General features: G+C 35.8%; 1 protein-coding gene across 6 annotated transcripts in view; it reads right to left on the bottom strand.

Moving 5' to 3' along the window:
- Window positions 1-14,348, bottom strand: part of NBEAL1 (neurobeachin like 1) — an 86,459-nt gene that overhangs the window by 20,179 nt on the left and 51,932 nt on the right. For all 6 annotated transcript variants that reach the window (XR_007889847.1, XM_051623043.1, XM_051623047.1 and 3 more), the window contains 17 exons: window positions 13,954-14,112; window positions 13,442-13,601; window positions 13,092-13,180; window positions 11,754-12,335; window positions 11,231-11,406; window positions 10,718-10,871; window positions 9,645-9,773; window positions 8,721-9,026; window positions 8,461-8,610; window positions 7,426-7,583; window positions 6,646-6,770; window positions 5,672-5,798; window positions 4,465-4,610; window positions 3,506-3,639; window positions 2,509-2,610; window positions 1,256-1,351; window positions 1,029-1,153 (listed from right to left, as the gene is read on the bottom strand). Coding sequence is in view for 5 of the 6 variants with exons in the window: in XM_051623043.1 (XP_051479003.1) it covers window positions 1,029-1,153; window positions 1,256-1,351; window positions 2,509-2,610; window positions 3,506-3,639; window positions 4,465-4,610; window positions 5,672-5,798; window positions 6,646-6,770; window positions 7,426-7,583; window positions 8,461-8,610; window positions 8,721-9,026; window positions 9,645-9,773; window positions 10,718-10,871; window positions 11,231-11,406; window positions 11,754-12,335; window positions 13,092-13,180; window positions 13,442-13,601; window positions 13,954-14,112 (2,918 nt within the window). In the remaining variant the exon portion in view is untranslated. The remainder of the gene's footprint in view (window positions 1-1,028; window positions 1,154-1,255; window positions 1,352-2,508; window positions 2,611-3,505; window positions 3,640-4,464; window positions 4,611-5,671; window positions 5,799-6,645; window positions 6,771-7,425; window positions 7,584-8,460; window positions 8,611-8,720; window positions 9,027-9,644; window positions 9,774-10,717; window positions 10,872-11,230; window positions 11,407-11,753; window positions 12,336-13,091; window positions 13,181-13,441; window positions 13,602-13,953; window positions 14,113-14,348) is intronic.

The following is a 14,348-nucleotide window of genomic DNA, read 5'->3' as shown; positions in this document are numbered from 1 at the left end:
TGTTCTTAAACCTTTACACAGGCATTTGCTATCAGCTGTCAAAAATTGGATAAAGGGTGAGACAGGAGTGACAGCTTTATTTTAGAACAGACAAAAAGTCCCACATCACTAAGCTGAATATTTATTAGTGAAGGAACTTGTGATAACATTTCTCAAAGTTTTAAGAAATAATAATAAAAAAAAATAATAATAAAAGAGTGTGGGTATGACTGTTAGGATGCTGAAGAGAGATTTACGCTCATGCCTAATTCTTTTTCTACTGACAAACTCACTCTCCAGTACTATGCCACCATCTGGCTGATATCCCAGCCCTGTGACATAGAGGAGTAAGAGAAATTATAATTAAGCATAGTGCTAGGGAAACAATTTCATAACAGTCAAGGATAGAGCCTAACCATTGAAATAACATTCTCCACGTTCCAAGTTTTCAGAAGAAAGCTGGTTTTGGAAGATGCCCGACAAGCGCAATCTGGTATGAGTGCACAACTCGCTCCCCACACAAGCAAAACAGGAAGCATCGCTGCACTGATGTGTGGGTGTAATACTTGTCATTCCTACCTACAGAGGAGGAGCTTGCTGGAAGTCAGAGCTAGATTGTATTTCAAAGATAATCATCTATGCTTGGAATAAAGAGCAGGAAGCTCACATTTAGGATCAATGCTACCTCTCAGCACAGGCAGGTCAAGTCACCAGTGTGATTTTACATTCCTTATCTTGAAGCAGAAACAGGACACAGGATGTCTCTTCAAGTTGCTAAGCTATTACATTGTTTCTAAAGCCTTTCATTTTCTTTACATCTGAGAAACAACTGAAAATTTAGCACAGAAAGTTTTGTCCTTCTAGTGCCATCTAAGTTAACTAATCTGAATGCAGAAGGAGCAACAAATCAACAATCTTTGCAAATGCATCTGTGATGTTATAAAACCAGCTTTTAAAAACTTCACTGTCACAACTTTATGTTTTAAACCTGTTATTAGCCTGGAGGCTCAGAAAGATAGAAATATAAAATGGAGTCCTCAAAGACATACTTCTCTTTCACAATCTTAGCATTCTTTTCATTTACAACCCCTATGGGTTTGGAGAGATCCCTAAAGACTGCAGGATTATTCAGGTCCAGTTCTTCTGACGTATAATCTTGTAAAATCCAAGGGAACTGAAAAAAACAGTCAAAGATCAAATTGAGATTAAAAATCCATCTTTCAAATTAGAAAAAATACATAACTTTGGCAAAAAAAAACCCCTTTTTTATAATTACCACAGGATATTGAGCAAGGTCATTGTAAGTTCGTCCTGCCATCGTGTTCAGCTGAATAAGGTAGTCAAAGTTGGATATTTCTCTATTCACCCATTTCTGAAGGACAAAAAATATACAATGAAAGTCATTATATCGAAGACGTCACTATTGCAAATCATGTCTTGTCAGTATTTATCTGTCAGAGGGTAGTATTGGCAAGTGAAAGGCACAAGACTGTAAAAATTGTATGAAAATCCAAATGTAATTTATCCTAATAAAGTTTATTTTCCCTTTGATTCAGTGACTATATTTCGCTGAAATCATGTCCCTGATTGATGCCAGTGCTGTTTTAAATACAGGGCAGCAGACAAGTAGTATCCCTAGAATAAATATAAAGAAAAAAAAGACATGAAAGAAACAAAAAAGTGGCAAGTAAACAGGTACTGAGGAAAAGGGGAACAGAACTTTGAAATCCATTAGAGTTCTAAGGTCAAAATTTATAAATTATTCTCCCATTAGTTAATAGTACAGGAATTTGTAAAACATTGGCCTTGTGCCTTTGCTTCACTGTTATATTTTAAACCAAAGAACAGACAGACCTGTGTTCATAAGGGCTCAATACCTGTCTGTAGTGTGATGGAGACTTTTCATTACAGATTATATTTTATCAACATAAATAGATGATAGCTTTTTCCATTAGGAAAAAAAAAAAAAAATCAAAGTATTTCCAACATTTTAGAAGTAATTTGTAAAGCTTCCTCCCTCAGAGAAAAACAATAATTGTGGCATAAAGAAATGGAAGATGAAAATAGATTTACTACATTTAAAATTTTATCCATGTTTAGGGTAATACAGACATTCTGACATTTTCTTTTTATACTAATTCCCTTAGGATCATATTTCCAGCTTAATCTTTATATGGGTTTTGTTGAAAGCCCCATCACAAAAAGGCAGCAGGGAAAACTAGTTGTACATGTAGTGAAAGACATTCCAAAATGTGCACTTGAGATGACAAACTAAAACCAGAAGAAAGTTTGCTATGTGTTTTCCATTCCTGTTGGAACACTTGTCATAACCATATCAACAAAGCCTGGCTCTATCCAATTACCTCACTGACTGTAAACACAAAACACAGCAATTCTATACATATGCATGTGAAATTTCAGGAGCTAGACAGAGTATAGAAAAAAAGAAAATCAGTAGTCCAGGACCTTCCAAGACTCCTACAAGAAGCAGAGGAATGCTTCTAGACCATTTATGCTCAAGTCTCATACCTGCATCAAACCTGAAGCTTTAAAAAGTTCCTGTGGAGATCTGGTCCCAGAAATATTTGGAGAACGCAGTGACAAGATTCGACTACATACTTTGTTTCGTACCTGTTAAACAGCATTAATAAAAAAATTATTCTGGTGATAAAGCTGAAAAGTAAACAACTTCTCTGCTAATTAAGATGTGTAATAAATGGAACACAGTTACAATTTTTAAAACCTCTATGTCTTGCTGCACAAAACATCTGGATACGAATAGATGTGGCATCCTGTAGTTACAGCACAGAAAGGCAACATACACTATAAAGTGATTTTTTTCTGTGTGCATGTGTAGATGCTACACAGAAAATCATTACTGCCACAGAGGTCTTCTAGGAAATATTTCTACATCTCAAATAAAATTACATCAATGTTTTCCCTACAAAACTGTTGCAAAGATTTATTTACTTTAAAAAAAAAAAACACAAAAAGCATTTTATAGGAGTTATTAACAAACTGACCTACTAGTAGGTAACTCACTGTAAGTTCTGATATTTATCTTAGTCCCACATACAAAGGCTCACTGACATCATTCAGAGGGGAAAAAAAAAGTTTACTAATCTGAAACCATGGAATATAGAAATAGAAATTATTTCCAATGTTGCGGTACAACAGAAAAATCTCCTTTGCTTTGTAATTAGTTTGCATGGAATATTTTAAAAATGTGTGGCCTTCAAGATATTTAAATTACTAGTGATGTCATTTTAATTGAATAATTTTTTGGTATCAAAACAGAGAGAAACAAAGAAGCATCTTGTTTTATCCATTTTTTCACAATTGATCAGTTTCTAGATGGCAGACTGAGGTTTTCACAGACTGCAATCCAGTTTCTCATAGTGTTTCTAGCAAACCTTTTGTTTTTAGTGTAGCAAAAGAAAGAAACCAAACTCAAATTAGACCCAATGAACTTAAACTTGACACTTGTCATTATTAAATAAATCAAGGAAATCTGAGAAACCCATACCTCCTTATTGAAGTTGAGAAAATAGTTGGTTTGATCTGTGAGAAAGATCTCCAAAGCTGACCTCCTCAGGTTATACCGACGCAAATGTATCTCTCGAATTTGAGAGAGGTGCCATTTGAAATCAAAACCTACCCCTAGGGAAAAGCACTCAATTACTGACTCAGAATATATTAAAAAATTGTCATATAGACATAAGACAGTATCATTCCCAATCACCCTACAGTTATTTCTAGAAAAATTAAATTCTATTATGTTGCTTCATTAACCATTTTGCTAGGAAAATACTAACTTCAGCTGCTGTTCTGCTGAAAGAGGCAGCAGAAATATCTGATGGAGTGCAGGATTAATTTTTCCTTTCTGATCAAAGACACATTGTGTAATATATGTATTCTCTTGAGAAAAAAATATGAACCAAACCTTTTGCTTTCTTAAACAGGCTCAAATAGAAGCTTCTATGTTTAGAATTCCTAAAAGGCCAACTTCAACCGTTCACTGTTTTCATACGCAGCTGTGTGTATTACATTAAAGTTTATTAAATTAATATAGATTATTAATGTTTATACACTGCTACTTTTTAATCTTTACTTACCATTAATTTTTAATCAAAGCATGAATGAAACATTATTTGTCAGGGAGAAAAGAGAAGTACCATTTAAGCAGCAAATTAGAGCTAACATTTTTAGTCAGCGAAAAAAAAAATTTATTTAGCTAATTTTTTAAAGAAACACTAAGAATAGAGAATCAATTTCACAGCTCAGCAAGTACCAGTTCCAGACTGTTGATTCTGAAGGGATCAGCTAGCCACTGGCCACCAACTACATACAGTATGAGTTTTATGTACAGATCCACAACTTGTCTCTTCAAAATTATTTTGACATTCATTCTCAAAAAATCAAACTCAGCCTACTAAAAAGAGAATGCTGAACTGCACTGAAAAGAAAGATATTGATCATGCTTACCTTCCTCTTTTTCAATGCTACCATCAAAGAAATAGATGTGCTGGGTAGTGACCTCCAGTCTGCCAGGTATCACATCAATTACTGTAATGAGTTCACAGTCTTCAGATAATATCAGCTTTTCTTTCTGACCTTGCTCATCCTCCTCCCTATAAAATATCACTAAGTGTTACAGGGTTGGGTAGATTATACACTTACTTAGGAACTTGGTAAGAATACAGTTCAGAAAAGAAACAAATTTTAATGGCATTAAAAGTACAACATAAGTGATTATAGGAAGCTACTTCTATTAGCAGTCTTGGATGTTTCAGACTAGACTACCAAACATCACTTCATAGCATTGCTCTTCAGGCTTGTTCTTTCAGGCTCAGACAATGGACTTGACCTCCCTTGAAATATGAAAACACGAGGCTGCGTTTGTCTCTCTTATTTAATTGCTAACTAAAACCTCTGGCAAGGAGCAGAACTGAATCCTGGTTCGTGTAACTAAAGTTATCTTCAAAATTATTCGAGATAATAAAGGACACTGAGGTGCTGGAACATGTCCAAAGAAGGGCAGCAAAGGGTCTAGAGCACCAGACTTGCCAGGAGTGGCTGAAAGAACTTGAGTTGTTTAGTCTGGAGCAAAGAAGGCTGAGGGAAGACCTTATTGCTCTCGACAGCTACCTGGAAGGAGGTTGTAGCTAGGTTGTGGTTGGTCTCTTCTCCCAAGTAAAAAGCAATAGAACCAAGAGGAAATGGCATTGTGCCAGGGGAGGTTTAGATTGGTTATTAGGAAAAATTTCTTCACTGAAAGGGTTGTCAGGCCCTGGAACAGGCTGCGCAGGGAAGTGGTTGAGTCACGACCCCTAGCGGTATTTAAAAGATGTGTAGATGTGGTTCTTAGGGACATGGTTTAGCAGTGGACTTGGCAGTGCTACATTAATGGTTGGACTTGATAACTTTAAAGGTCTTCTCCAACCAAGATGACTCCATGATTCTATGATCCACTCTGCTTTTTTGTTCCCTGGGGCTCTTTTTGTCTCATTGCTTACAATGATATATCCAACATGAATTTTTCTGCTGCTCAAAACCACAAAGCTCTGGATTGGATTAAGACCAGACAAAGAAAGAGGGAAACTTTGTATGCTAATCAACTCCTGAAGTTGTTTCTCACTCCTTTTTCCTAGCACAGAAACAAATTTCAACTGTTCTGTTTTGCTGTACTTACAAATTGGAACTGGCTGCTGTGTCATCTTCTGGTAGTTCAAGAACATCATCTTCCAAGTCACTCACTTTCACCTGCTTCACCACCTCCAGAAGTAGGGATTCACTAGAGGGCTGTGTCTGGTGCACACCTATCATACAGAGATGACTCAGAAAATATTTGCCTCAACACTTTAGAAAAGCTAAACTACTGAGTATATCTCCTACTTTTGAATGTTGGTTTTAACTGAGTAAGAAGCAATCAGGTTCTTACTCTTGTGAGTAAGCATATCATTAAAAATACCCTTGGACAACACTAAAATATATGTCAAATCAGTAAAGGGAAGACAAAAACACACTAGAGAATTTCAAAGTGAATTCTGATGTGGACATTTCCAATAAAATATTTTTCAGTGTTCTGCCAGACACTTAAAACATGCAGATTTCATAGGAATATGCTGCATTTGGTTTTTATTTACTTGGGTTTACAAGAGTTATTTTTTTGGTTTGAGTCTTGATATCCAACACACCTAACTTGCAGAACGGTTTACACCACTGACTCAGCTGTTTGGAACAGTTCTGAAACAACGAGCTCCATATCTACACTTTGTAATCATAAGCTCTAAAAGTCTTTAATCAAATGCTGCCTGCTTAGTTGGCCTCACTGTTGCCTTTTCTTGAAAAAACAACCTTATGCAAGAAAACTATGGGACTGCTGGTTTTAAAATAGAGGGGGGTTTTTTGATCATTTTTGTTTTGTGTTGTGTTTTTTTTCCACAACAAAATTACACTTCAATGAATAAGGTAAAATAAATTCTACTCAGTAGAAAGATGCTGTTCCAGGTCAAAAAAACACTCTTGTGTTACACATTTTACTACAGAGAAAATAAAGAAAAACCTGGATTTAAGTTTCTACCATCCACCAATTCTTAAATAAAGTGTAGACTTCAGTAAAGACTGAAGTATGCCAAGTGAAACAATAAATACCTACAACTTTACCTAAATTATCTCTCAGGTCACTAGCTTCCTGATGAGAACTGAAGTTGTAATTTTGCACAAGTTTTAGTCTCATTCGTGAAAAATTTTCCACATTTGAAAGTTTCCAGTGAACAGGATGCTGTTTCCTAGGATAAAAAGCATAAAACAGTTAAAAGAAGGTAAAGACCTATATGAATGAACTGAGTACGAAAGAGTATTTTAGAAAAATACTGGTCATCCACTTGTACATTGTAAAACATATAATACACTGCATTTTCATTTTATATTTCCTATTGCAGCTCTGATCATCCTAAAGCACTTTGTAAGGACTATTATCTATTAAATTTTATAAAATGGTTTACACTTTCAGTTAATAACAATTAAAAGACTAATAAAAAAAGAAATATCTTTATCCAGAACTTCCCCAAAAATTAAGGCAAGTGTTCTATTTTAAATTGAAATTAGCTTCATGCATATAAAATCAAGAGTTTTTATTAACAAATCTATACTCTTTTTTCCAGCAGATCTACCAATTTGTGGGATCTCTCAAAGCTCTTGCAATCATTTCATTGATAACATATTTTTGTCACTTCACAAGGAAATCCATATCCAAGTAATCAGCTCAGCATTACACTTAAAACTTTGCACTTCGATAATTAAATGCAGAAAACATTATAAAGATGCATTCAATATTAACTTCACATGTCAAGAATGGTTACTAGATTCAATTTGATGGGGTTCTAACCACATTAAACAGTTGGCCATATGAGCAAATACCTATAAGCATCATTTTACTCTTACATTTCAGACCAAGGACCACGTTCAGAGAGCAAGTACAGCTGGGCTGCTCTCCACTGTCTCAGAACGGCTGTGTGTTGACTATTCAGTTGCTTTAGCAAACTGTTGTACCGCAGATTTTCTTGTCGAGCCTTTCTGCTGAATGGTTCCACAATATACTCCTGAAAGACCATTAAGAAGAAATCTAGCACTGAAATCACATTTTTGTGGCTTGCAAGGATTTTCATAAATTAAGAACAAAAAATGTTAAGCAGTGAAAACTTCTGAAAATTTCAGGTAATGCTTAAAAAAGAAATTCTAAAAAGCTTAATACTGGAAGACAAACTTCAACCTACAGATGAGAAGAAAGCGTTACCAATTCTGAATCCAAATGACAATTGTTCAATATCAGAAACATGGGCAGTATTAAAAATCCTATTATAATTGGTAGGATTTAAATGTTGGTATTCTAGAATGTGACTCATTCTATTCTTCCTGTAACTACTTGAATAAAAAAGACTTATCATATTAAGAAAACACAGGGCAAACAAGAGACATGTAACTTGGCTATGATATTTGCTGTCATTAGCAGTTAATTACCAGTTAATTCTAACACTTAGACTGAATCTGGACCTTATACTGAAAGGTCAGTTCAGAAGTTTTCCCACATATTAAAAATAGGAACTGTTCACTGTTTTAAATGTTTTCATTGTATTGAAATAGGGTTAAAAAAAAAATCATACTGACTCATAATGGAGAAGAGGTTTTAATAATCCAAAACATAGATCAGAGTAAAAGGAGATGCAGCTTATACTTGAGCATAACTCTAGGTTGCTGTACAATGAGAAGGGCCTACTGTCCCAAAATAGAAATAATAGAATTTTTTAAAAATATCCTACAAGTGTATATAGCCACAATGTCCATAAAATCTTAAAGCAATCGACCTGCCTGCAATCACTTGAATCGGATCATCCTGAAATTCAGTTTCTCCATCTTTGAGAAGGCAACTCCCAAGGTAGTTATTTTCTAAGAGAAACTCGAACTCACTCAAAACCTTACCTGAAATTTAAGCTTACTTTCTCCTCTCTCCCGGTCTCTCTTGTGCATGTTCACCATAAATGCTTCATAACAATCTTTCCAATAAAGTGCCATCTGCTCCTTTTCATGTCTGAATGAATTCTCTTCATACTGCTTCATATTTGGAATAATCTGGTTCCACCAAAGCAAAACAAAAAGCACAATGTCATTTCTGAGTGAGTTCCCCTGCTTTCATGGCTAAAAAGAGGGGGAAAATGATACAAAAAGAATCTACTACTCACATATTTGTCTATATAAACTTGCCACTCATCAGAGCTGCAGTATTCTTGAAAGTCCTCAAAGAAAGATGGGCTGCCATTGGTAGGAGGCAATGAAGGGAGATGCAGGTTCATGAAGAGAAGTTCATAAATCTTGGATACCAATGTTCGAACAAGGGGAATCAAAAATGAGTACGTTTCTGTCTTCTCTTCAATTGATCTACTCAGGATGCCTTCCAGCTTCCCCAAGAGGTAGCATGCTTCAGGCTGGCTCTCAATTACTTTGGTCTGAAGGAGGGTGTTGAGTTTGGCTGCTGCCATAGCACAGACCTATACAGACAAACAACAAAAAAGGAATGCAATCCTCGTAACAGTAATTTTGAGCACTTATCTTTTTAGCATAGGAGTATGTACATATTCTGGCTGCATCCCAGGTAGCCCGAAGGCACTCATGGATCAAATATGGTCACTGATCACTTATTCATTCTGTGATGACCAAACCTGAGCCAGCTGCAAAGCCGAAGTTACACAGCTGCCTTAAGATAACCACGTACCTAAACTAACAATCCTGACTTTACTGAAGGGCTCATATTCCCAAGCAGAGCTCTAACTTTGCTCCAAATGTTGATTTGGCAGAGCAGTCCACGTTCATGTGCACTCAATGTATGTAAATCTGAAACCACTAATAAACGTAAAAGTTATGATAAAAAGAGAAAGTCATGATCATAATCACTATCTTAGTGCCACTAGTGCCTACACAGTCCCACCTTCAAAGAGCTTGCCCTCTACCTCCCTCTCAGGGTAAGAACCAATAAAACATCTTCCCTAGAGAAGGAGGAACAACTGCCATCTGTCTGCTCACTGGTATGAGCAGCTCTCCCATAAACCACAAGTTACATTAAACATGCACTTGAAAAACAGTACCACTTGCAAGAATTAGCAACAAACCTGTAAGTTATCTTGTGCAATGAAACCAAGGAGCAACTGGACTTGCACCTCTGAAAGCCTGGTAGCTTCTAGGCCAGCAGAGTACCAGACTGACAGGCTATCCATGAGAGTCACTACTTCTTCCAAGAGCTATTGTAAAAAAAGAAGATTTGAATGAAATAAAATTAACCTGGAGACACTATTTCAAAGATCTGAAAAAAGAGGCTGCGTTCACACTTCTAACTTACGCAAACCCAGAATATTATCCCAGAACACTAGAGTTAAACCAGTAATTTGGAACAATTCCTGACTACAAAAATCTGTCTAACCCAGTATGTTAACTCAAGTATCTCCCATGAACAAAGCCAAAATCAGCACATAATATATATGCTTAAGTATTCCCTGCAGTTATACTCCAGTAAATGCAGTTTCCTTAGAGAAGTTAGAGACTACACAAGTAGGATTAGTGTTTTCACCGTGAACAAAAATATATTATTAAAAGCACAGATACCATACCAGCTTGCAATTTCTGAGTTCAGCATACATATTATTTTATTTCATTCTTTTGCTTTGAATTTTAAATTATTTGAGTGTTTCATGTTTCTTTTATATAAAATTAAGCTGTTTGCATGTATATGCACAAAATAATATCGAATCTCAAATACTAGTCAAAGCCCAGAAGTGACCTTTCTCAGCTTGCAACTGAGAGCAAAGTTTTGGCTGGTCTTTAATTCAGGACAGACACAAGGAGTCACACATGCTGATAAAGGGTGCAAAATCTGGTTAGGTTACAACTTACGTTGTTTCATTAGCTCCTACATTTTTTAAGTATTTCTCCAGTCTGAAGAGACTTGGATTTTCAACAAAGTAACGAGGCCTATTTTGTTTTCAAAATTAACTATATTCCCTGTAGTAAGTATTCACACTTATTTACTTACTAAGGGAAAATCGAATCAATTCCACTATGAACACTTCCTGCATAGTATCTATAGTTTAAAAACATATGCCTAGAAGAGATGACAGTATGCAAGCTGACAACTTTTTCATTACTATTTCAGCCTATATACAGTACTCCCATTCTGCAGTTACTTTACCTTTTCTGTCCATAAATTTGAATTAACTAGTCCTTCTGCCTGCAGAAAATCTTGTACAATTAGCAAGAGTTTGAAGGCATTTTCAGCATGTGTAGGGAGAGCTTTTGAATCTCTGTTATCAGTGACTGACCATTCTAACATCTTCTCCAGCAAGCTGCACAGAAAAAAATCCCAAAGTAATTATTACATGTTCCAAGTGTAAGTGGCTTTAAAAAAATCCAGTTAAGTATTTAATTGAATCTCTTAATCTGCAGTTACATAACTGCTATCTTTTCAATAAGCCAATGAGGTAAAAGCAGCTCATGAAACCAGCAATATAGTTTCAAAATCTTTTGGCCACATGACACTACTAAACAGGTAGTGAAATATACTTCTGATAGTATGAGAAAAGAGAGCAAAGAAAAATACATCTTGCTGGGAAACCCGCCCCTTCCAAGCTTCAGTAATGTCCCATACCTTTTCTGGTTTTACTCAAAAGGGATGAAAGAACTCATCCTTGAGCTGTACACTCACTTGAGTTTAATTTCATCAGAAGGTCGCAGCAACTCATTAGATATCCCCAGTTTGGTCAGTGCAGAAAACACCTGTCCTCTCTGAATCCAAGCTGCAGCATCAGACTTTTCAATGCCTTTCCACATTATATACAGTAGGATATCCGTAAGTAACTGTATGAGTTCATTAGCACCCCCCTACAAAAGAAAATAAATATTTAAAGCCCTTGTAGTCTACAAAACCTTCACAACATTTCTCATTCATGTGGCTGCATGTTTCAGTATTTTTGAAAACTCAGCAGTCTAAAGTCCAATTGCTAAATACAGGAAAACACAAATATAAAAGACAACCAAAATGCATCTATAATTCTCTGCCTCCTCTAGAAAATAAAGGACATAGAATTATAGGGCAGAGGGTGGGGGGAGTTGGCAGGTTTGGTTTTGGATTTATGTTTTTTTTGTAGTTGTTGGGTTTTGGTTTTTTTAACATCTAAGTAATTGAAGGCATTTGAAGAAATTAACCACATAGAGAGTGAACTACTTACTCCTTGGTTTTCAAATAAAGAAAGATCAGCAGTGCAGCCCACATCATTTATAACAGCCAGCTCTTTGTCAGACTGCCCAGAGAATGGTTTTGTGGTCTCTACAGGTGATGGTGTGCTGGGCTGGCTGTCTGTCATCTGATTCACCATGTCAGCCAATTCGTAAGAGTCAACACTGGACAGATCCAAACTCAAATGTGAAGGATTGCTGTGCCACAATTCTTCTTGGTCCTCTGACCTAAAAGAAATCTCTGCTGTGGATGCATCTTCCAGTGGCATAACAGAGAAATGAGCAGATCCATCCAGGGATTTGTTGTCTTCTAAACTCCATTGATCAAAAAGACCATTAACAGATGCAAAGCTGCCAGGTTTGTCTCCTTCTGTCTTATCAGGTTGATGTTTCTGAAGCTCTTCAGCAGAAAGCTTTTTTTCCTCCTCCCTTGAAGAACCAGTCTTGTTCTCTTTAAAGCCCATCTGGACCTCTGAGTTTTCTTTCAGAAACAGTCTAACCAAAGTGTCCTGCCAGCCCAGCTGCTGAGAAATCTGTTGTGCTGCATCCAATTGGGAATGCAAAAGGTGCAAAACCTAAGAATAGAAGAATATATCCCATACATACACATTCATTTTAGCTTGTAACTGTATTAATTCCATCTTCTGAATTAAAAATTTTACTATCTTAAAACTTTTGCTTTTTTTAAAAACCTTGTAAAAATACCACAATCTGTTAACCATGAGCAAACAAGCCACAAAATAATTGTTCTCATTAGAAAGACAATTTGAGAAAAAAAAAAAACAAATTTCTCAGGAGTAGGGGAAAAAAAGAAGCTATCAATGCATATTGCTGAGTCCAGTTATCAAAACAACCAATACTATTCAGCTACTAGTCTACAAAAAGAAAAACTCAGTAATACAAGCCAGAGAGGGCTCAGTTTAGGAAAAAGCCACTGCTTCTTCCCTATCTCTTCCCTGCATCCACAACCACTCTTTTGAATCATAATATACCCTATCAACATAACATAACATACTGAGAATTCAAACAAAACTTTGACCATGGTCTTAAGCATCTTTTGAGAAAACTCAGTAATTCAAGGAATCTGCTATCTCTAACCTGTAAAAAATAAAAGCTATTTGAGAATCATGATAGAAGCTTTGCTTTTTGTTTCAGTTTTTTAAAGGATTTCAACACATAAAACTCAACATTAAGTGACAGATGAGCTTCATTTTTAATATAAATAATTGCTAAAGAAAGCAGTAGCAACAAAATACGACAAATAATGATATCACACTGTACAGCTTATGGGCTTAAAGGACAGAATTCCAGTTTTAAAAAAGACAACTAACCTTTCTACAGATAACCACTCTCATGTTTATATCTGATCTATGAGCCAGATACACCACAGCTATGAGATCTTTATAATTCACAGCAGGATCTGTAGAAGAGAAAGAAAAAAAACCCAAACAACTTCATGCAGGAGAATAACAGCTAAATATTAAAAAATTGCCTTTCAGGTCAAATCTACACCCAGCAGTAGTAAAAGGAATAAACTGCAGGGAAAAATAAACATGTTAGCTGAGACCAATGTGAACTTTAAAACAGCTCTGTAAGGTAACAGCTATGATTTTCCTGAACAAAAAAATAAGTATGTTTGCCTCTAAGCAGGAGTTTACTAGTAACAACACTTGCCAACTACCTGCAAACAGAACTTGGTTAAGAAGGTTTTTAATAAGAGAAACAGTAACAGGCGAATCATTCAGAAGAAGCCCAAGGCCAGAGTATCCCACTTCTCTGAGTCTCATACGGTGCTTACTACGTTCATAAACTTTAGTACATTTCAGCATCTCTTCCACAATCTGCAAGAAAAAGTACACACAAATGTAAAACAAACACAGGAGAACATCAGGATCTCAAACTTAATTGCATATAACATGTTGGTCTGCCATTGTTAAAGTTTACTTTGTAAGCTAATTCAAACAACATGGCATTATTTTTTCATATATATATTTTTAAGATCCAACTGCTTTACTTAGATAACACTGATTCCACTGTGCCTATGGCAGTAAACAATCACATGTAGATAACAGAAGAGACAAGGAAAAAAAATCAAAACTTGGATGATTACTCTCTTTGTAATTGCATACAGTTCTGCAGTCAGACCACTGAAAAACACTGATTAATTTAAGAACATATAACTCAATTTATTACCTTGAACACAAGTTCTCTAAGCCTGTCAGAGTATCTTTGATGTAACAACAGAGCATAAAGAATATCAGCATTCCCTGGTTCAAAAAGCAATAAAAAAAGCTGGTCCGGAGCTGGGCTGGAATGAAGTAGGCTGAAGAGCACACCCAGAATTCCACAGAGCTACAAAATTAAAACAAGTAAATTAATCCACAGTTCATTCAGACTTCATGCTCTGTTTGGGGAACATTTTCTTGGCTCTCAAATTTTAACTTTTGCTTGTTATAAAACAGAAACACTGTTTGCTCAATATCATGGCATTTATAATTAGAGGGGTTTTGGTAATTTTTTTCTGTATATAGAACACCTTATCCAACTGTAGCTAGAGCTACATAGAAAGTTCAAGTTCTGTTGATGTC

This window comes from Apus apus, chromosome 6 (assembly GCF_020740795.1).
Source record: "Apus apus isolate bApuApu2 chromosome 6, bApuApu2.pri.cur, whole genome shotgun sequence".
Taxonomy (NCBI): Eukaryota; Metazoa; Chordata; class Aves; order Apodiformes; family Apodidae; genus Apus; species Apus apus.
The sequence above is the reverse complement of the archived record's forward strand: the minus strand, read 5'-3'. Positions and strand labels throughout refer to the sequence as shown.